This window comes from Leptidea sinapis, chromosome 35 (assembly GCF_905404315.1).
Source record: "Leptidea sinapis chromosome 35, ilLepSina1.1, whole genome shotgun sequence".
In the NCBI taxonomy this organism is placed as follows: Eukaryota; Metazoa; Arthropoda; class Insecta; order Lepidoptera; family Pieridae; genus Leptidea; species Leptidea sinapis.
The window spans coordinates 3,913,715-3,937,278 of record NC_066299.1 but is presented as its reverse complement, the minus strand read 5'-3'; the positions used below and the strand labels follow the sequence as shown (position 1 = coordinate 3,937,278).

Sequence of the window (23,564 nt, the reverse complement as noted above, 5' to 3'; positions counted from 1 at the left end):
CAATTTTAGGTAAGAGACTCACGGGCAAGAAGGCTCATAAGAAAAGTGACAATTTAACTGCCCATCGCCATCTTGAATTCTCTGGACATCAAGAGATGCGTTGCCGACCTTTATGGGAACAAGAAACCGGACGATCCGCTGTTTGATATCTACTGTCTACTTTATACTTTCGTCAGTCCTATCAAAGGCATTTGAACGGTTTACTCATTATTCTTTAAAGCGACGAACTACGAGACGATCTATTGTACGAACCTTGCTTAAGTAGGTATTCTTCCTAGAGAGAGTAGAGTAGAGAGCCTTAAAGTGGGCGGTGGATTAATAAAATGAACTAGTAAATGAATTGTTATTAATAAAAGTTATAAATTAATTATTCATGGTGTTAATATATTTGAGATTTAACTTCTTGCGTTATTTTTCAAAGATATGCTATACTAGCTGCAACAACAATGTCTTATTTCTCTTAAACTAATGCATATCTCAGAAAAAATACATCAGTAAAAGTGTTCGTAATAGTTTCAGCAGTCTACCAAAAAAATCTGTTCGATTCCTTGTCCTTCAAATTGACCTCACCCTAAGTCCACGATTTCGTGATATGGAACCACAGAATAGATCTCTTTAAACTGTTCTGTGTATGGAACCAGTGTACGTAATCCGCGTGGACCCTTTAAAGCAGTAAAAATATTCATCTAGCGTGACAGTAGGCCTAAATGTTATCCCGTCCTCTAGTTAATATTGCAAATTTGAATTATAATTTATTCAGTATCCAAATGATACTCAATGACAAAGTTTATCTACTTTAAATAACAGAAGCGATAAATGTGTTTACTTTGATATAAGAATCAATTTGAAACTATCCAATGTGAATTAAAATAATTTATATCTATTTTTTTTTGTATTTATGGCTCACTATTTTGACGATAATGGCTTACATATAAAAGATAGATTTAAACTGTTGCTGGCTTTTTTGTAGGACTATTTAAGATAAAGATTTCCATTATACTTTATATACGTGAAAATCCAACGCATTTTGCGACGCACGCTAGAATAGCTCGCAGATGTCAGATTTTTTTTCTTCTTACATAGGTATTTACACTTATCGTTACATTTTGTACAAAATCTTTATAAATTATTGCATATGTGATTCTGTTATGTAAGGTATTATTGCAAAGATTCATTAAAATCCCATACATTCTGACAAACTCCCGCGTTTATACCTAATATTAGTATGGTAGTAGGATTTATTGTAAGTACTACTGTACGAACGTTGTAAGTCGAAAGGAAAAAGCGCCATCGAACACAAGATGCACTCGATATTTATGGGCCCGGCACGAAAATTGAATAGTGTCATTGAATTTACATCTGTCTGTTTGCTAGTTTCGCCTTAATTGTTCGAAGTTCAGCAGATAGACATTTACTGACCGACCGAACAGTTATTAACACTTTTGTTTTGAAAAGCTTCGTTTTACCTACCTGGAGTGTGTAATAGAACGATGTTCCTCTCCAAACACAGCACTGATATTGCGAGCTTTTTTTCTATATTAGCTTCACACCGGAACTTGTAATCAAAAAATAATCTTATTTTGAATGTATCCACTTTTGATACTTGTATAAAAACGATTGAGAGTCACACATATACACGTTGTACATTTTTTAAATCTAGAATGTTTAAGTTGTCATGGCAATTTCAATATTAAACCTCCTTCCTAATAATACGAACTTATTATGAACTAATAGACTACAGACGCGAGAGCTAGAAATTTTGTTATGGCGGTTCGTATTTGAACTAGACATTCACACAGATGTTATTTCTACCTACTCAACAATTTGAATTAGGTCGACCTGTTCAAAATAAACGAGCTTATTTCAAGAACTGTTGTCAGAATTACCTTGTTACTCTTTTGGAATGAATGATGACAGACAAATATATTTTATGAAAATACCTATAGTACTAAAGTATAGTATAGTAGTCGTATCTATAGTAGTCATTAAAATTTAAAATACTTTTAAAAGTTTTAAAACGGGTTTAATTATAACCTTATGTTAATCTGCTAACATTCGTTTTCAAAGATATCCAAGCATATACCTACATAGGTAAGCGCCCTTACACGTAGGTAGGTACTAAATGACCTATTTTTCTTTATTGTATTGTATGTACGTTTTTAATGCCACTGAAAATAAATAACAGGGATTCAAAAATTATGTTATTTGGAGTAATATTAACCGAATGTTAAACTAAATATTCCGAGGTCAATTTGTGATTTTCAAAAATAAAAATCCTATAACAACTATCAGACGTGTTATATCATTTTTACAACTACTAGTAATATTAATTTAGAGAAAACCGATTATAACTAGAATGATTTCGCTATTCTAAGTCAATTTAGGCCTAAACATTTGATGTATAGTTACACGATTTGATGGTTTGATGACCGCACACCGCGATTGGCATTTTGCCAAGAGTCGACCTTTACGTCTTCTTAACTTCCAACCATTGTCAACTTTCCTGACAAGGTTGAATGAGTCAAATACATGAAAGTGTCACAGACATAGGTACACATAGATATAGGTACACATAGACATAGGTATTTGAAGATCCGTTAAAATTGTTCCATTTTAAATTTTTTATTACGTCATTGCTTATTGCCCGAAGCGACATAGCCTAATGAAATAGCCTATAAACTAGTGGTCTTTGGAGTTCTGCTACTCACACCCTAATAACATATCTTTTTTTTTGTCCTTCCTTAAAGGCCAGCAATGCTCCTGTGATTCCTCTGGTCTTGCGGTGATCACTTAACACCAGGTGACCCGTGCGCTCGTTTGCCCTGCTTTTCCATAAAAAAAGTGGATATCCAGAGGTAGAAGTTCCCTTAAGACTACGCAAATCGACCCCACCCCCCTGCGATTTTTCATAGGCTTTTTTTCATTTTTTTTTGTCGAATCCTGTCTTACAAGAGATTTTTCGCCACAAAGACATAAATTATTAACGACACTGTGCTCCTTTTTCTGAATTGGATACACAGAAGACCTTGCATACTAAACACAACTGTAATCAGATCAAATACCATAAACAATTCTGAAAAAAATTCATGAGCGCAACCCTAGAAACATGTCCAATACGGCAAAGCTGAGTTTGGGGGAAAACACTTGGGAACTTGGACTATTTTTATTTTAGAAAATTAATTAAGAATCCTGTTAAAAATTTAATCCAATAACATTGTGACTAAATATCTAAATTGCCACTTTAGCGAAATCTAAACGAGTGAAGAACGAAGACGCTCGTAGTTAAAATACTGTTAGTACCTAGTGTAATGGATTTATCCGAACGGGGTTAGATTGCCAATAGTCTGGATATTTTCAAGTTGCATTGCGCATATCTTCAAGTTTATTTATGGATACAAATTATATTTTGTATTGAAACCTGACATAATATTCAATAATAATTTAATGCAAATGCAATCGCGTTGCGCGCAATCCAAAGCAAGTTACTTAAAATGGCTGATCGCAAACTCCTTTTATTTCTTTACCATTACGTCATGATGAAAAATAAAATTGCATGTGGGTTTGGCTTTGAGTATTCTAGCAGTCTATACTTGCCATTTATGGACTACAAACATAATATTGTATGCAAAGTAAGGCTGAACTACTTCGTGTACATTGTATGAGAGAACGCCTTTTTATGGGAGAGGTGGACAAACCAATGGTCACCTGATGTTAAGTCATCACCGCCGCCCACGTTCTCTAGCCACACCAGAGGAATCACAGTTGCCGGCCATTAAGGAAGGTGACGGGCTTTTTTTGAAGGTTCCCATCTCGTATCGTCCCGGAAACACCAAACAAGGAAGCTCATTCCACAGCTTTTTAGTACGCGGAAGAATGTTCTTGAAAACCGGTTTTCAACGCCGCCACACATCCAGATGGTGGGGATGATATCCTTTAAAAAGGCATAAAAGGCATTTATTTTCTCAAAATTGATTCCTTTCGAATTCTTTTTGATGTCATTTCTTATACTACTAGATACTACTACCGTTTCGGAAACAAATGGCGCTCTGAGAGAGAAGAAGCGGCGCAAGAAACTCTCCCAGCATTCTTTTTTTATGCGCTCTTTTCAATAAAAATATACAATATTGTACAGTCGCTATAAAATAATCACAATTTAGTCCCAGGCTGTCCGATCATTTAGATATTCAGCAGTGGAGTAATAGGATTTACGACAGAGCCATTTTTTTATAAAACATTAAATTTATTTATAGATAATGCCTGAACAGTGGCTGGGACTTTATTGTAGAAGTGTATACATTTACCCTTAAAGCTATTATGTATCTTGTGAAGCCTACTAGAATTAGTTACAAGCAATCCCTTATTTCTAGTGTTATAATAATGAAAATCACTATTAAGAGCAAAAAGGTGACGATTTTTGTGAACATATATAAAATTTTCATAAATGTACTGACAATGAACAGTCATAACCAAGTCTCATGTCTATAACCAAGCTGATATATAGCACGAACAGCTCTCTTTTGCAGTGCAAACACTATATCAATGTCAGCAGCATGACCCCATAGTAATATACCGTACGTCATGATGCTGTGAAAATAACTAAAGTACACTAATCTAGCGGTCGCAACATTCGTGTACTCTCTAATCTTTCTAACTGCATATGCCGCAGAGCTGAGTCTATCTGCTAGATGGGTAATATGTGGACCCCACTGAAGCTTTTTATCTAACGTGATACCCAAGAAGACCGTAGTGTCCACAAGTTCCAATCTCTGGTCATTTATAAGTACGTTGGTTTGTACCTCCGCTGTGTTTGGTGTAATGAACCTTTTTCCATGGTTTCTATCTCTAGATCAAAATTATTTGAATGGTGAAGATTTTTGATTTAGCTACAGAACGACACCCGTACGCTCGTTTGTCCTCCTTTTCCATAAAGAAAAGAGTCGAGAACGTTTGTATGGAAGAATGGCTTCTTATGTATCAAAGCCTCTTAATCCCCACTACAACATTAAAAAAATTTAGTTACCTACTTTATGTACGGAGCTCTGGTATTAAAACGGAAATTTACACAAGTCTCGATCTAGTTAAACATTTCGCGGTAGAATTATGTTCTTGTATAAACTAAAGGCGGTTCATAAAACAAATAAATACATCAACACGTGTTTCTGTGTAGTTACTATGTGCGAGAGAACCTTGATGCCTATTCCTATTACAAAACCACTTACTTTATTATAAACATACGCTTAGGCTGGCCGAGCATGATGAACTCAGAGTAGTGGGAAATCTGTTCGTCTGTAGCAGACCTTAACAGGGCGCTTCTGTTTATTGTCTAGGCGATCATGGAAAAAACAAGCGATAACATTGAACGAATAATAGTGTGCAGAATTTCCATAAAACTTCTTCCAGGGAATAAGTATATTTGAGTAATCCTTACTTGTGAAATAAAACGTTCCAGCCCCCGTTCAGGCATTATCTATAAATAAAATTAAATGTTTTGTTAAAAAATGGCTCTGACGTAAATCCTTCTACTCCACAGCTGAATATGTAAGTGATCCGACAGCCTGGGACAAGATTATGATTATTTTTATAGCAATAGCAATGACAATACAATATTGTATGTTTGATTAAAAAGAGCGCAAAAAAAATGCTGGGAGAATTTCTTGCCCCGCTTCTTTTCTATCAGAGTGCCATTTGTGTCCGAAGCGGTAGTAGTATCTAGTATATTAAAAATGAATTCAAAAAAGATTCTAAAGAAATCAATTTTGAAAAAATAAAGGCCTTTTATACCTTTAAATGCTTTTCATATCCATTACATGTACAAGGTTTCTATCGTTATATTTTCTTTAACTTTTACAATTTATGAGTAATTTATAAATGGCCAAAGTTTGGGCAAATTTTGTGCAAAAAGCAAATATTTCGAGGGTTATACTCAATGTATCAAATCTCATTACTTCCTCTTATAAATATATAAGTTTAATATGAGGTCGCTCTCATTCGCCATTCCTTTTAATCAGAATATAATAAATATGCTTTATATAGGTACTGTTTGTTATTTAACAAAACATTAATGTGCTCTAAATCAAAATTAACATGAAGGACATTTCATTCAAGTGCCCTAACTCTATAATTTATTTTTATCGTCCACTACAAAATACGCGTAGACGAATGCGTGAGCTTATCTGAATAACTTTATCTAATGTGCTGCTTTATAGGCTTTTGGCGTAACAGAATAGACCATAAATCTATTTTTCCATTAGCAAAACATTACGAGTATCGTACACTTGTCGTAATATTCACGAACTCATTACGTCATCTACGTATGATACAGCCGCAAAAAATCTATAAATTTCCGGCTCATCCGCAGCTGATGTGGTATTTCGTCTGAGAGATGCATAAAACTCTCCAAACGAGCTGTTAATAAAGAATAAAATAAGTTTTTTTATTATTTGGTCGAGTTAACATTCGTCTTCGTTGGCGGCGCCTTGCAAAAATAGAATCTGGCAATACTGTTGCTCGACTCCCAAGTCCGGGACTCGCCAGTTCTGAAACGGCTCTCATCAGACTCATATCTGTTACCTAACCTGACCTACGACTAGCCATGAACCGTTATATTTAAATACGTCTGTGTGAGTGATGTGTGATAGTGGAAAGGAGTGCTGTTATTTGTGATAATGAACGGAACAGGGACACTTCGGACGAAGTTCCGAGGGGTGAAGAAGGAGATACTAGAACGGCAGACCAGTCTGTTAATACAATCTATGACTGTATGTACGATCCAGATGTTAAAATGCATGGCTCAGATGAACGAACATAAATAAAGCAGCTTTGTATGTAGTTACTGTAATAGAATCTCAATTTAAATGTAACCGCGAGAACGATGAGATGAATGCTACCGCTGTATTGAAATTGTTTAATGATGTTTCTTTAGAGTAATGTAGCTTTTTAATATCTTACGCAGATGAATCAGCCTTAAATATAAAAGCGGACGAAATTTCTTCAGGAATTCAATGACACGAGTTTATTCTATATAATTTATCAGTCCAATTTGTCATTTAAATTGCTTTTAATGAGTTTTCTGTATTTTAGGTTGATGTACTTAAATATCTAGATGGAGTGGTTATTAATGTTATATATGAGATAAAGCAACTTATCAAAATAAAATAAAAATATTGCTAATTAATCTCAAAATACTTTATAAATCTAGTTTCATTAGTTGGAAAATTAGTTTTAATGTTTTGAAGTCAATCCATTGTTTGTTATTAGGTACTAAAGATATTCTTTTAAATCACGGCACAAAATTTCAGTATTCTGACCTATTACAGTTTATCAAATTCAAATTGAAATATTTTTATTTAAAATACGATGTGACATCACTAATTGAAAGTCAAAAACTACCACCCATTACAAAACGAATGCCTCAGGCCTGAGAAGAACGGGCGCAACAAACTCAGCGGGCTTTTTTTTTTCATCGAATAAATAAGTTTACAAATATATATTGTACAATTAAAACTTATTATTTAATAGCCTGTCGTCGCTCCATTCCCAATCTGGTATCATTAAGAAAGTCATTTAAGTTATAGTAGCCTTTACCACACAAACGTTTTTAACAATTCTTTTGAATAACCTAATACTTTTGTTTTGAACATTTTCTGGGATCTTGTTGTAAAAGCATATACATCACCCCATAAAAGTCTTACTAACTCGACTTAGCCGAGTAGTAGGCATTATAAGTTTATATATGTTCCTGGTGTTAACATTATGGTTAGGATAGTTTCTAGCAAGTGCCTGTGAACATACATTACGTTATCAAGAATATATTGAGAAGCAACAGTCAAGATGTTAATTTCTTTGAATTTTGCTCTCAATGACTATATCGAAAAAAAAAAGCGTGTGTAACCTTATTTGATATTTCTGTAAAAAAGTTGATGTGTTTTCCTGTTATAATCAGTTTTTAAAGTCGCAGTGACACACGTAAATGAATTCAGAGTTAAAAATAAAAACAGACATAAATACGTTACAGAATTTCAAGATATAAATTCATTGTTATTATATTTAGTGAGTTTTTCAGTCAGTTAAACATCTGTAAACAGATCAAACAATATTATTATCTCTCATTAAGGATTGATAGATATCGCACTACCTAAGAACAATAGCTTTTTTTATTACGGCACCTATTCTTGACACTCAATGGCATCTTTAAAATTTTGTAACATACGCTTCGTGTTTTTTTCACATTAAAATTGAAAAAATACAAAATAGTTACTGATGCTATGTGATCCCAGTGTCTTTCTTATTTCTTGAAGTATTATTTTTACAAAGTTTTACTACGCAACACGTCATTTTAGTTTCAATTATTAGCAAAGTTTAACAGAACATGTGGCACGTCAAAGTCACACCTTGTTCGAGTACGCCCACTTGGGTGTAGTATTCGTTGCCGCACTTTGTGACTACGCCTGCGGTTTCTAGTTGGAGCGCAGCGGAGACCAATCCTTAATATAAGATTATTATCATATTTTGAATGATGATAATAAAACATGTTATCTTGAAATGTTGCTGTGATAAGTCAGGTCCATTTATTAAACTGAAATAACGATCTGAAAATCTGAAATGTTGTACTAATATTTTTTTTCCTTTATTGTTCACAATTAAAAGTATCAGTATTACAGAGAAAATATTATACTATTGGTTATTAACACGCCTTATAATATACGTAATTACATTAAAAATTGTTTGTTAAATAAATACTTTGCTTTTTCCGGTTTTTTCTCAATGCTTTCTAAAACGTTTGCTGGCAAACCATTTAGTTTATCTGGCAATAAATACTTCCTAAATAACCATTTAGTGTGTCTGGCAATAAATATGTTATAGGATTTACGAAAGCATAATACTAACACCTTAAACCGATACGATTTAGGGACCTTAAAAGATGAGCATACATACTCCCACCTTAAACGCTGCAAAACGTCTCTTGACTCCTGGTGTTGCGGATATCCATAGGCAATCGCCCCCTCTTATAAATTCAAAAAAAAACTAATTTACTCAATTATACAATTTAAATTTGTAACCAAAATATATGAACTTACCGGGTTCCGTCAAGCGCTCTTTCAAACAAATTTACTCAAACTAAAAGCAAATAATCATTTAATATTATTATTTTAAAGTTCGTTTCATTACCACTTTCCCTTTGATTTAAAAGAGATGAAGCCACAAGAAACTTTTTGCTATTCTTTTAAATCACACATATAACCACAGCTTTAGTATTTAACAGAATGTTTGTATAATTTACTGAAAGTAGAGAAAAAGATGTAACAAAAAATACACCTTAATTATTTTGATTAGGCGCTTGAATAAGTAAAAGAATAATATTGTGAAAAAACAAAAGAGTAATGAGTATGCATAGGTACATAAATTATATGTAAATAAAAATGAGATAATATTGAGGAAAAAGTAACTTAATTAACAATAAGGTTAAAATTTTTAGATCGTGCCTTAGTGATCGCCCTGAATTGGCAGAGGACTTTAGGGAAGGGGGGAGGTAATCACTGACCCATTAGTATACTTTTTCTGAGCAAATCTATAGCTTTTCACAAAAAAGTAATAGTTTGGTAAAATTTGAGGGTATGTTAACATTTATAAATTGATTTCTATAAGCACTTATATAACCCACTTTATATACATACATTATTGCTTTTATAATATTATAGATCATAAATATTTATGTTCGTTCTAACCTAAACGACTTTTTTCCCAAGATGGCGTCGTAAAAAAAATTTTGGATTTATTTCACAAAAAAAAAAACTTCTAGTGAAATTATAAAAATTAATTTTTTTCTGAGGATAGTTAGTAAACCATCAATAATTTTTAATTTTATACTTGATTTTTACAAAAACTACATGTTATTTGCTCAGAAAAAGAAAATAGTTTGGTAAAAGTGACTGTCTCTATAGAATGCACACACCTCGTTTTTCACCACAAAATCCGACCCAATAGTAATAATGATTTTGCGGCTTTGATGATTGAGTGAAAAGGGGTGCATTTAGGGGTAAATATATATAGGTATTTATTTACACGCGGATCTCTACTATTTATCTATACTAATATTATAAAGCTGCAGTGTTTGTTTGTTTGAACGCGCTAATCTCTGGTACTACTGGTCCGATTTGAATGATTCTTTCAGTGTTGGGTAGTCCATTTATCGAGGAAGGCTATAGGCTATTCAAAATTAGGGATCCGTAATAAAATTGCTATTTTGTAACAGAAGGTGTAAAATCGAAAACCTATTTTTGCGTGTGCTGCAAAAACTATTGACAATAGAACAAAATGATGTACAGGCTATAATATAGGCAATATTTTAGAACTTATAAAACTATCACGTGAATTATACTTTATATGGCAAAACAACGTTTGCCGGGTCAGCTAGTTGGTTATAAGGGTTAAGATTTTTACTCGGACCGGCCTTGTAATGGTTATAGACGAATGCTTAATGATAACTAGGACCGGCCTGATCAATGGTAAAACGCGTACTTACCGAAGGCAACACCATGGTTATAAATAATTAATTTTATCTACTAAGCAATATGTAATATTAAATAATAATAATAATAAGTAATACGTTTAATATCCTACTAATATTATAAATGCGAAATTTGTGAGTGTGTGTGTATGTTTGTTACGTCTTCACGCAAAAACTACTGAATGGATTTTAATGAAACTTTACAAAAATATAGCTTATACATCAGAATAACACATAGGCTACAATTTATAAAGATATAGTGTATTTTATCAAAAAACGTCGAACACTAAAAATATTTTATATGGCAAAACAACGTTTGCCAGGTCAGCTAGTGAAGTAATAATTTAATTATTTATTTAATACAAGCTGACCCGGCAGACTTCGTACTGCCTCAATGGATAAATAAAATACCTAAACTTTTGTATAAAATAAACACAAACAAAAGGAATCTTTTTTTAATTAAAATTCTAATTGGTTATTAATATAAACTACTATTCTAATTTATTTCTGAACGACGGGGAACACATCAAAGTAAAATTAAAATCGTTGTTTTTATTTAATTCCGAGCATTTTCATATTTATTCACCTTTTAAACCTTCTCTGGACTTCCACAAATAATTCAAGACCAAAATAAGCCAAATCGGTCCAGCCGTTCTCGAGTTTTAGCGAGACTAACGAACAGCAATTCATTTTTATATATATAAACTAGTGGACCCAACAGACGTTGTCCTGTCGGAAATTTCGGACACACGTCTTAAATATGAAAAATCGGTCCAGCCGTTAGGAGGAGTCCACTAAAATACACTATATGGACGGAATTGAGAATCTAAACCAATCTCAAATACACTGGAACACACAAAAATATCATCAAAATCGGTCTAGCCGTTTTGGAGGTAGTTCAACTGTGAATGTAAACCATTCTTCAATCCACCCGAAGACACACATCAATCTCAAATTCACTGGAACACACAAAAATCTCATCAAAATCGGTCCAGCCGTTCAGGAGGTAGTTCAATTGTGAATCTAAACCATTCTCGAATCCACCTGAAGACACACAGAAAGTTTCAATAAAATCGGTACAGCCGTCTAGGAGGAGTTCAGTGACATACACACGCACACAAGAATTATATATATAAAGATATGTAATACAATGCTGTTCGATGGATTTACTTCGAACTTAGAATTTTTTATAAATCGAACATAATAATATGTCAAAGGTATATCTGATCAATACAAAGCTAACGACGCAGGGCGCGCAGATTCTTTCGCCGTAGTTATATTGTAGAACAACTGCTCACAATGGATCGATGTTTGTTTGTTTGGGCAGTGGGCCGTGGTTACTGGTTACCAGTATACACTCGTTCCAGTTATGATGCGGAAGTGAGGAGTATTTTCGGTTTTTTCTCGATTAATGAAATTTGAACAGTACTACGACTCTTCGGTGTGTAAACTTCAAAGCTTCTTGAGAACATTTTGATGCAGTTTTATTTTAACGTTTTTATTGTCGGTTTGTTTTGAGTGTGGTTTTAATTCGTAAGATAATGACGACGTGACACAGATGTGTATATTTTTATATTATTTAGTATATAATATCGAAGCGATATACTATTAAACAAACTGTTTATAATTTTGGTTACAGTTCAATTATTTTTGTTTGGAACTAAACGACTTTTATTATAATAGGTTTACTGTTTTTAAGTAAGAAAGCCTATTTGGGTAGTCTTTTAACGAATGTCTATTAATAATTATAATATTAATTATATCGAAGCGGATATACTATGAAACAAACTGTTTATATTTTGGTTACAGTTCAATTATTTTTGTTTGGAACTAAACGATTTTTATTATAATAGGTTTTCTGTTTTTAAGTAAGAAAGCCTATTTGGGTAGTCTTTTAACGAATGTCTATTAATAATTATAATATTAATTATATCGAAGCGGATATACTATGAAACAAACTGTTTATAATTTTGGTTACAGTTCAATTATTTTTGGTTGGAACAAAATTTTTATTATAATAGGTTTACTAATTTTTAAGTAAGAAGAGCTATTTGGGTAGTCTTTTAACGAATGTCTATTACTAATTGTAATATTAATAATATTGTATTATTGATATCAATCCTGAAAAAAATTGGTTTTTTATTGTTAGATTGGCCATCAGTTTTATTTTGAGAAAAATCGATTTGGCTGCATTTTCGTGTTATACAAAAATTAGTTTACTTATATTTGCTATTGAGCATTATTCACATATATACTGTAATATATATAAAAGAAACAATTTTTTTTTATAGGTCGATGAACTCTACTTGGAAGTATTGTATGAAATTCTGCACAATGTCGGCGGATGTGACGTAGGCTGTGAAGTTGGACAGCAAGTAATGCTGTCCTATGTCCAGGAGGCTTTCAAGATCTCAAACGAGAAGCACACAGAGCTTCTAACGCAAGCAGAGGCCAAAGAACCACCGGAACTGATGTTGAATGTGGAGGTTATAGAAGGAAAAGATTTGGTGCCCAAAGATCCAAATGGACTAAGCGATCCTTTTGTTACAATATACTTAACTTCAAACACATCTCATAGATATAACACATCTGTTAAATCCAGTACGCTGAACCCTGTATGGGAAGAGCATTTTTCATTGTAAGTATTATTTTATACTATTTTTGGATGCATGGATATTGCTTATGTTAGATTCATTACTGCCGCCAAAACGTGGAATGGTCAGGAACTCTAAATTTATTATCATTTTTTATTCCGTTCATTAAGTGAGAGAGAGTTACGTGAGTCGTTTAAGAGGGCGAGGGAGTTAAGAGGAATCTCACCAATCTCACGTTGAGGCGAGGTCTCGGCAATTATCACGTATTCTGTTACACAATAATCTGTACAATGCCTGAGATTAGGGGTCGAGCTAAATCGCACAATATCTCACCTAGTAGGGTCAAAAAATTAAAAAGAAAGAAAGAAAAACATTTATTAATAGACACACACACACACACACACACACACATAATGAATCAACTTCAAAATATTATAAAAAACGTATGGTATTTAAAAAAAGGAGCCAATCAGCATGTGTTCCAACACAAATGTGTTGAAACGCTGATCTCCTGTGACCCCCGCGTGACACTTCACTTCAAGGGGGACACCTCGCCTGAATAAAATTGTATTTACTAATTAATCATAAGAAACAATTACTACCAAACTTAAATAAACTAGAACAAAACATACAGATTATAAAACGTTATTACAAATAAGAACAAAATCATAGCAATAACTGCTTAAAACCTACTAAAACCTCACTAACTTATTGAAGACTAAGATGAATTGTACCTTGATAGTCATCATCATAGTATAAGAATGGGGCTCACTTAGTGGTAGATAATTCATGCTCGTTTCATCCATAATAATTGATGCGCTGCAAATCGACTTTATTTAGAAGATTAACTATTTGAGGAAACGTGCAGTTGCATACTAGTTAGACTAAGACATTCTTTATAACATATACTCTTCTCAAGGAAAGCCAAACAGATAAAATATATTGAATATAGATGATAAGATTGGTAATGTCTGTGAACGGCTGGATCACTTTGCGTTGCGTAGAGACGTCGCTTCACTGTGTGTCTTCTACCGCATTTATCACGGGGAGTGTTCCGAAGAGCTGTTTCACCTGGATCTTGCCGCTGAATTCCACCTTCTCACGACACGCTACAAATTAGGATATCATCCCCATAACCATGTGGCGGTCCACCACAGTGAGGTTTTCAAGGAGCTTTCTTCCACGTACTACAAAACTGTGGAATGGGTTTCCTTGTGCGGTGTTTCCGGGACGATACGACATGGGTACCTTCGAAAACAGCGCGTACACCTTCCTTAAAGGCCAGCAACGCTACTGTGATTCCTCTGGTGTTGTCACGTACGCTCGTTTGTCCTCCTTTTCCATAAAAAATATGTCCAAAAAAACATAAAATGACCAATCCAATAGGCAGATTCATGAAAAAGTATGTGTCGTGTGCCTTTTCTATCGTGTTACCAGTAACTATTGAAAAACGCAAACAATATTGCTGTCGATAAAGCAGAATAATAGAAATGTGTAGAGTCATAGTGTCGTTAAGTACTTGTAAATTTACGAGCTCGTTATGCAAACTGAATAGATGGCCTTGGACTTGTGGAGTATTTCCTGTCAAGAATAGCCTAATCGCGGCAATGTTACGAATTTTTCATCGATTTTTTTATCGCCCTCATGGCAAACCTAACGAATCACCTGGTGGTATGTGATCTAACAGCTACTGATGTGTCTAATACCAGAGTAACAAAGCGTCAATTCCGGATTAAGAGGTCTGGGGTCATTGGGGTAGAATTTTTCCGAAGTTACGGGGCCCCTCTTAAGTGGAGGCTCCGGGACTGTAGCCCCGGTTGCTTTCTCCTAAATCCGAACCTCCAGGGCGTTGCTAGCCCTTAGCACTGTGCCTATTTTGACAAGGTCTTATGTTATATCAAGGTGGAAATCCAGCCATGAAATAAACATTTAAACTATCGTACTGGTATCGCTGCTGGTAATAACTTGATATTTATCAAATCGTGGGCCCCAATTTCAGAATTTTTACACAGCAAATAAATTATGGTTATAGATAAAAATTTCATCTGAATTACGACAACTGTACTACCAGTATTAAATATATTATAATGTTTTGAATCTATAAGTTCTAAATAAGTATTGTGAATAATATTTGAGGGTAGTTCTAAAATATGCACACATTTTATATTATAATTATCGCACGGTAAGATGGAGACAGTGCTATCTTAGTGACATCACAATGATGTCATCTAGATAGACACAATATCAATTACTATTCACCAATCAGAAGTGCCGTTTAGTAGTAGTATAGTGTGTTAATGTGTGTTTGTCTGTTCCATTCCTGTTCCACGGGCATAACCTACATGATGGCAAATACCAAAATATTGGTAAAATAGAGCTGTTATTAACTATTATAACTAAAAGTATTATTATAGTTAAACGCGTTGTATTGTTTTGTGTTGATAACAATGTGGGGCATCCTGTATAAGATATTGCAAATTTTCAATACAAATTTTATGAAATTTTAACCATTTTCAGACCAATGACGGGCACTCTGCAAGAGGATTCACTGGTTTTAGAAGTATGGTAAGTTTGGAACTGATTTACAAAACGGTTGTGAGTCATTAAGCTATTGTTACAAGAGACTTACAATTCCAGGGATTTTGATCCTGCGGAAACCGTCAAGGAGAAAATGACAAAGATATTTGAAGTAAAAGGCGTCAAAGGCCTCAGGAAACTGATGAAAGAGATAGCAATAACTGCTTCGACAGGCAAACACGATAATGAACTTATTGGAACCTCTAACATACCACTCAAAGTGAGTTGACATTCGTATTTCTATGAATTTATAATATGTATTTATAATAATATTTTTTTTTAAATAAATACTTGGACATCCACTTTTTAGCACGAGATAAATTCGTTAGTGTTCATTAGTTGACTTGCCGAAATTGCAAACTTTTTATCTGTACAATACTAATTCTCATAATCAGTAAAATAGTTAGACAATTTTGTTATTTTAAAGTGATAACCCTCACTTCTGGGATTAATTATACAAATTAAATGGGTAACTAAAATTTATGAGCAAATGCGGGACTGGAACTCGCGAACTCTCGTGTTCCTTCCGAGCGCTCTTTCCAACTGAGCCAAACCTTCGAGTACGCATGGGTCGTAAATTTTGGTGTATCTTGTTTAGCTCTCAGTTTGTGGCTCCTTCTACAGGATCTACTTTACAGTAGCTGCTCTACTTATTACCAGTGGGAGGCTCCTGGGCAGTAATGTGTAAACATTACTGTGTTTCGGTCTGAAAGACGTAGCTGTTGAAATTTCTGGGCAAATGTGCCGCTCAGAATTTTTGGGTATTTCAAGAATCCTGAGCGGCACTGCATTGTAATGGGTAGGGCGTATCTATTACCATCAACTGAACGTCCTGCTCGTCTGGTCCCTTATTTTCATAAAAAAACTTGCGATAACCTCCTCAACCCCCAATAATTGCATATTAGGAAATTGACTAGAGATATCGGCCCTTTCAAATCTAAATTAATCTCATAAATAAATATTGTAGCCTTATTTTGGTTACAAATTTAACTTGTATAATACAATAGTGTTTTCGTGAAGGTTATGCGTGGGTCGTGCAATAGATTGAACAATATTGTGTCACCAAGTCCCCGGTTTGTCTTCGCTCGCCACGTACCAATTTACTTCCGGTTTACTTCAAAGATTTATAAAGCTCTTGTGATTCCTCCGCTGTTAAAACAGAGTATTGATCGAGGTGATCAAATGACTCCAAATCAAATAATTCAAATTTAAGAAAATTTATTTAATTAGGGTTTACTTTGCGGGAATCTATAATTATACAAATGATTTAAGTTTTCTCTAGTGTTAATTCCGCCAATTCGAGACTTTGCCGTGCCAGATTTTGGCGAGACAACACGTCTTGAGGATGCCTCGTGGAGAGGCGAAACACGTGTCGAATTGTTTTAAAAACAAATATTGGCGGAATTCACACTAGAGAAAACTTAAAACGTTTGCATAATTCAAATTTGTTTAAAAAAAATTGCAATTGTAGAGACTGCCGATAGAAGTGAAAACTTAAAAAGTTTCAGTATTAAAATTTGTAATTTCATAATGTTTAAACACAATTAAATTATCTATTTCAATTTATTTTTAAATCTTATTTTCAATAATATATCAAACAAAAATATAATTCAACAATGCACAGTATATACATGTTGAACTTTCCACTAAATTCACTAAATTTCACTTATAAGATATACACAGCACTAATGTTGTACAATACGTCAGCAGTATAGCTACAGATATACTGCTAAAAGTACTTCGGTGACGCGAATTCACGAGACTACGCCCATCCAAAAAGATTTCTAACTATAGGTTTTTTTTGTATGAAAAAAGGGACGAGACGAGCATGACGTTCAGCTGATGGAAATTGATACGCCCTGCCCATTACAATGTAGTGCCGCTCAGGATTCTTGAAAAAACCCAAAAATTCTGAGCGGCACAACAATTGCGCTCGTCACCTTGAGACATAAGATGTTAAGTCTCATTCTCATCTCATCACTAGCTACGGCGCCCTTCAGACCGCAACACAGTAATGTTTACACATTACTGCTTCACGGCAGATATAGGCGCCGTTGTGGTACCCATAACCTAGCCGGCATCCTGTGCTAAGGAGCCTCCCATCGGTAAAATATATATATAATATATATATTTTTTTAATTATTTATCGCGAGCGCCAGTCATGAGCATGTCGGTGACGCGAACCCATAAGATTTTCTCCTATCAAAAAATGTCCAACACGGCTAAAGTTTTCACTTCAAAAAAAGAATATGAAAATTGTATCAAAAGTAGGCAATTTCGGCTTGTCACCTTTTTCCTGCGTTGTACGGAAATATTCTTTAATTATAAGTTGTTTTATGATGAAGGTTTTCCTATAAAATTCTATGTAATTATTTATATCAATCAATATTATTTTCCAATTAGTATAGTTATTATTTCCCCATAGAACATCTTATATTATTGCAGCTAGTACTCAATATATGTTTTTCGTAGTTTCTTTTTATAAATAAGTAATATTTTCTTTATAATTTCAGTCAATACCTGCGGGAGGAATGATAATGTGGTTGAACTTGAGCAAAAAGAGCAAATTGCGTCGTCAAGGCGTTGTCAAAGTTCGGTTCAACTTCTCTTCTGAGAAGAACTCACAAGTTGCATCTCAAGAACACAGGCATCTACTTAGGATACTGTTACTCCACGAACTCGAATCTTCAAAGGTATTATTTCGCAATTACTAACATGTTCTAGGCAGTGGTCCATAACGCATGTATGCTATCGATCGATCACAATACATATTTCCACTACTTTGGCCCGTATCCAAACCAATCGCCAAGAAAAAAAAAATGTATACGATATAAAAGGCATTTATTTTCTCAAAATTGATTCCTTTAGAATTCCTTTTGATGTCATTTCTAATAACTACTAGATACTACTACCGCTTCGGAAACAAATGGCGCTCTGAGAGAGAATAACCGGCACCAGAAACTCTCCCAGCATTCTTGTTTTGCTCTCTTTTCAATAAAAATATACAATATTGTACAGTCATTTCTATCGCTATAGAATATTCACAATCTAGTCCCAGGCTGTACGATCATTTAGATATTCATCAGTGGAGTAATAGGATTTACGACAGAGCCATTTTTTATAAAACATTTAAATTTATTTATAGATAGTGCCTGAACAGTGGCTGGGACTTTATTATAGAAGTGTATACATTTACCCTTAAAGCTATTATGTATCTTATGAAGCCTACTAGAATTAGTTACAAGCAATTCCTTATTTCTAGTGTTATAATAATGAAAATCACCATTAAGAGCAAAAAGGTGACGATTTTTGTGAACGTATATTAAATTTTCATAAATGTACTGACAATGAACAGTCATAATTCCGCCAATATTTGTCTTTAAACAATTTGACACGTGTTTCGCCTCTACACGAGGCATCCTCAGGACGTGTTGTCTCGCCAAAATCTGGCACGAGACTGCTATTGACAAAAGACAAATATTGGCGGAATTAACACTAAGGAAGGCTCAAGTCATTTGTATAATAATGGATTTCCGCAAAGTAACGCCTACTTCAAAAAATTAATGGACTTATTATTTGTTATTGCTTGGTTTGCAAATTAAGATATTTAAATCTATAGGTGGCGCCATTTTGGTGGTGTGGTAACTTCAGCGCGCCAGCTGAGGGCATATTGACGCAGCACGCGGCGCAGAGCGGCCTGTCACTCACCGACAACTTGCTGGCACAGTGGTCGGTGTTCTGTGCCGTCACGCCTGACCATCCGCTGAGCTTCGTTCTCTTCAATAACCTCTTGGACAAACTAACCAAACCCTTACAATCAGGTATGTAAGACAAGTCAGAAATAATAGTCAGAAACCTCACTGAACTTTGATTGATTGATTGTATTTGGATGAGGCACATTTTATTGCAAATTTATTATTGATACTTTGTATTATAAATTAATATACGTTTTTTAATTTACGGAACGCAGACATGGTCGCCAGCTATTGGCCTTATGAGGAAGCTCATAAGGCCCATAGCTTGTGACAGCTGGCTCAGAGAAATGGAGAGGGCTATACTCGTAGTTTCCCTGCGCGATCGAATCAGAAATGAGGAGATCCGTAGAAGAACCAAAGTTACCGACACAGCCTAGATGGTTGCGAAACTGAAGTGGCAGTGGGCAGGGCACATAGCTCGACGGATAGGTGGCCGTTGAGGCAGTAAAGTCATTGAATGGTGACCACGTGCCGGAAGACGGTAGTGTTGGTAAGCCCCCTCACAAGATGGACCGAAGGTTTGGTCAAGATCGTCGGCATAGGGTGGATGAGGGCAGTGCAGGACAGGCAGTGGCCGAGTCAACCGCCCATGAACATCTACAACACCAGGGGACAAGAGATACGTTGCCGGCTTTTAAGGGTAGAAGGTGTGCTTGAAGGTCTCTGAGTGGAATCGGTTCGGAAAGACTGCAGCTTGATTGATTTCAAATTTTCGGCTGCTGGTTATAACCCGAACAACTTCTCTGAGCAGAAGATGTACAGAGAAACCACATCACTACGCAACGCCAAAGAATCAAGCCGATCGGAGATTTTATTATATGCACAGATAATTATTATCGGATAATGTTTGTTCAATAAATCACAAGCTGAGATCTATAAAGCGTACTTAGACTTTGCTTAGAATTTACTCATAAAACACATGTGTGTGATAAAACACGAACTTGACATTTGCATTGGGCTGTCTTAGCCTAAGCAGAGCATTTTTAGCAATTTCAGCTATCAAATGACTATAAAAACTAAATCAAAATTTAAGTTATGCTCAGACTCAGCTAAATTTTACCTATGTAAAGTATGAGCAATGTCTAAGTACGCTCTACAAATGAGAGCCTTAGAGGTAAAAGGTTAAAGTTAACTTGAATTCTCAATATATTTGCTAACTTTACTTAATCATATCACTATTTGTCAGGTCTTATAAATGAAGAGGACGTCAAGTTATTCTGGGATGGTGCAAAGAAACTTCTTCCGACATGCTACAGCCATGTTCGTAAACTTAGAAAGAAGACAGCCGGGGACAAATCGGTCATGAAAACCCTGCGCGAAGTGCTGAAGATACTATTCAAGCTATCTGCATTAGACGTTCCAGAGACGATAGACTTATTTCCGGCAAACCTCTATGGCTGGCTGAGAGATAATGACGACGGGAGTAAATTGTCCATACAAGAAGTATTAAACCAGGCTGCTATACAGGGTGCGGCTGATTGGTTCGTGCATATATTAGACAATAACGAATGCAAGGATAAAACGGAAGATTCTAGACTGCAGCACTTGATACGCGTCATTCAGTTGGTGCGATCGGACTTGCAGCGCGCCATTGAATACTTTGACAGAGTATTTATTGAGTAAGTAATCTTTAGTTTTATTTTAAAATAAATAGTAGTTAAAAAAAACACGCTATTTATAGAAAACCGAACTAAAAAATTGAATATATTAACATCAATTCCTGCCTTAGAGACGATTGCCGAAAATTATGTAAATTAACAAAAATCTTATTTTGCAAATTGATAAATGGAATAAATTTAGCAAATTAATGTATTGTCATCAGTCCTCAATAAATCTACGAAGTTTGAACGAAATCTGGCCGTTTAAAGTGGGTCAAAATTGCGCCCAAATGAGTCGGTTACAAACAAATATGTATACAGGTGAAGCTAATAAAAAGCGTGTAAAAATATCTCAGTTTTTGTCTGTAGGCATTTACTTTATTCTGGGATATTAAATTTAAATTCAAGAAATATATTACAGCTTCTTTGACACAGAAGGCTTACTATAAAGAGATGCATGGTTCTTGTCTGGTTCTAGAAAATTGTATAATATTATATTAAGAAGGCTAAGTTGTTATATGATTTAAAAGATGGGCTGGGAGTTTCTTATCAGTTCTTTTCCCCATATCAAAGCCTCTTTACGGACTGATGCAGCTTCCTGACGTTTACCAAGTGCTGTTGCAACATGTTATGTTATTGTCACTCCCTGTGGTAAATAAATATACTTATAATTCTAACGATCTCTTAAATTTTGATAGCCCATTGCTTTTAGGCCCCATAGGTCATATGGTAAGTGATAACAGCTTCTCATGTTCTGTGTCCAGAGATAACAAAAAGGGAAGCCCTAAAGAAGAACCACCAAGCTCGTCCTCCTTTTCTTTCTTACGTAGTGTGTCTTGTAGTCCCAGAAGCGAGGGTAGTAAAAGATTATATAACGTTTTATAGTACTATCCGGTTACATAATCTGTAGACCTGACGTCGATGACGTCACATCATCGCTTTGGTACGGTCTGCAAAACAAGCATCATTGAATAATATCCTAAAATTATTACTAATAAATAAACTACGATTTATTTTTTTTGTATTATTGATTGAAAAAGGTGTTGTGTTATGATGCTGATTATTATTCTAATGTTGAAAATCAATGAAAGCATCTAGGTTAGCAATACAGAACAACAGAAACTACAGAACTATTAAGTACAAAAGTCAAAACGTAATATTGAAAACTTGAAAAAACAAAGCAGACGAACGAAAAATCACGACATGTATCTAACGTTAATGAACCTGCAAACCGTACTGCCGCAACAGGACGAGCGCGAGGGGGTGAAAGGGAGGGGGCATTACGTTCCAGTCATAAAGTGGCCGTGTAGTATATGAGTAACTTATTTTTTTTCCTGCTCTTTTTTCAGAGTTATGAGTTTTCCATACTCAAAAATACTGTATGGAGTTTACGAAAGTAAAATTGCGTCATTAGTTGAGCCAGAGGTGTTGCAAGTTTGTAAAAGCATGAAGCGATTAAGATACAGTGAAGGATCGACTAATAGTGTGTATTTAGCTGGTGGGCTCAATGGAGAGACTGGCTTGGGGACTCCGGATGTGGGATCGGAACCATTGGCGATGGGAACTACGCTGTTTGAGTTGTATTTAGCACTGCAGCGATATCTTACGTGAGTATTCATATTTATTACGTGTTTTACCCGTTTAGAGGTTAGAATTTTATTCGTTATTTTATTGAAAACTGTGAATTACTGCGTGATACGATTAGTAGCAATAAAATCGTGGACCAAAGCTCTATCAACTATCTTAGTATATATATTTCTTTTGTGCGTCTGTTGTAATTGAACTCGACCTAAACGGCTTGAACGATTTTAATGAAACTTTCTGTGTTTCTTCAGGTGGATTCGAGAATGGTTTAGATTCACAATTGAACTATCTTCTAAACGGCTGGAACGATTTTGATGATTTTTTTGTGTGTCTTCAGGTGGATTGGAGAATGGTTTAGATTCACAATTGAACTACCTCCTAAACGCCTCGACCGATTTTGATGTTTTTTTTGTGTGTTCCAGTGAATTTGAGATTGGTTTAGATTCTCAATTCCGCCCATATAATATAATTCTACTGCTCATGTGTATGTTAGTGAACTCCTCCTCACGGCTGAACCGATTATTCAAATTTAAGACGTGTGTTGAGAACAACGTCTGTCGGGTCCACTAGTAATTTATAAAATTGATTAGGTTAGGTTATGTCACAACAAAAAAGCCAGAAACTAATTGAAGACGTTTCCCTTTCTGTCCTCCCCTTAAAAATGTCATAACTTGAGGTTAGGTTATAATGTTTTTTTCTCTGGAACGGTGCATTACATTGTAATAAGTGTGGTAGCATTATAATCGTGGACTAAAGCTCTATCAATTACAATATTTTTTACCATATAATTTGTGCTACGGGATACTAAGTTTTAACCGACATCTTTAATTTTTTTAATGATAATAAGGTAGGTAAGCAGGACGTTCAGCTGATGGTAATTCAAACGCCCTGCCCATAACAATGCAGTGCCGCTCAGGATTCTTAAAAACTCCAAAAATTCTGAGTGGCA

General features: G+C 34.8%; 1 protein-coding gene across 5 annotated transcripts in view; it reads left to right on the top strand.

Moving 5' to 3' along the window:
* Positions 1 to 23,564, top strand: part of LOC126975292 (protein unc-13 homolog 4B) — a 101,263-nt gene that overhangs the window by 57,530 nt on the left and 20,169 nt on the right. For 3 of the 5 annotated variants that reach the window (XM_050823095.1, XM_050823097.1, XM_050823096.1), the window contains 7 exons: positions 12,799 to 13,145; positions 15,619 to 15,666; positions 15,739 to 15,898; positions 18,192 to 18,371; positions 19,298 to 19,499; positions 20,620 to 21,052; positions 22,381 to 22,638. In XM_050823095.1, the coding sequence (XP_050679052.1) occupies positions 12,799 to 13,145; positions 15,619 to 15,666; positions 15,739 to 15,898; positions 18,192 to 18,371; positions 19,298 to 19,499; positions 20,620 to 21,052; positions 22,381 to 22,638 (1,628 nt within the window). Of the gene's footprint in view, positions 1 to 6,522; positions 6,759 to 12,798; positions 13,146 to 15,618; positions 15,667 to 15,738; positions 15,899 to 18,191; positions 18,372 to 19,297; positions 19,500 to 20,619; positions 21,053 to 22,380; positions 22,639 to 23,564 lie in introns of those variants that run through there. The other 2 variants (XM_050823099.1, XM_050823098.1) reach the window with 1 other exon arrangement.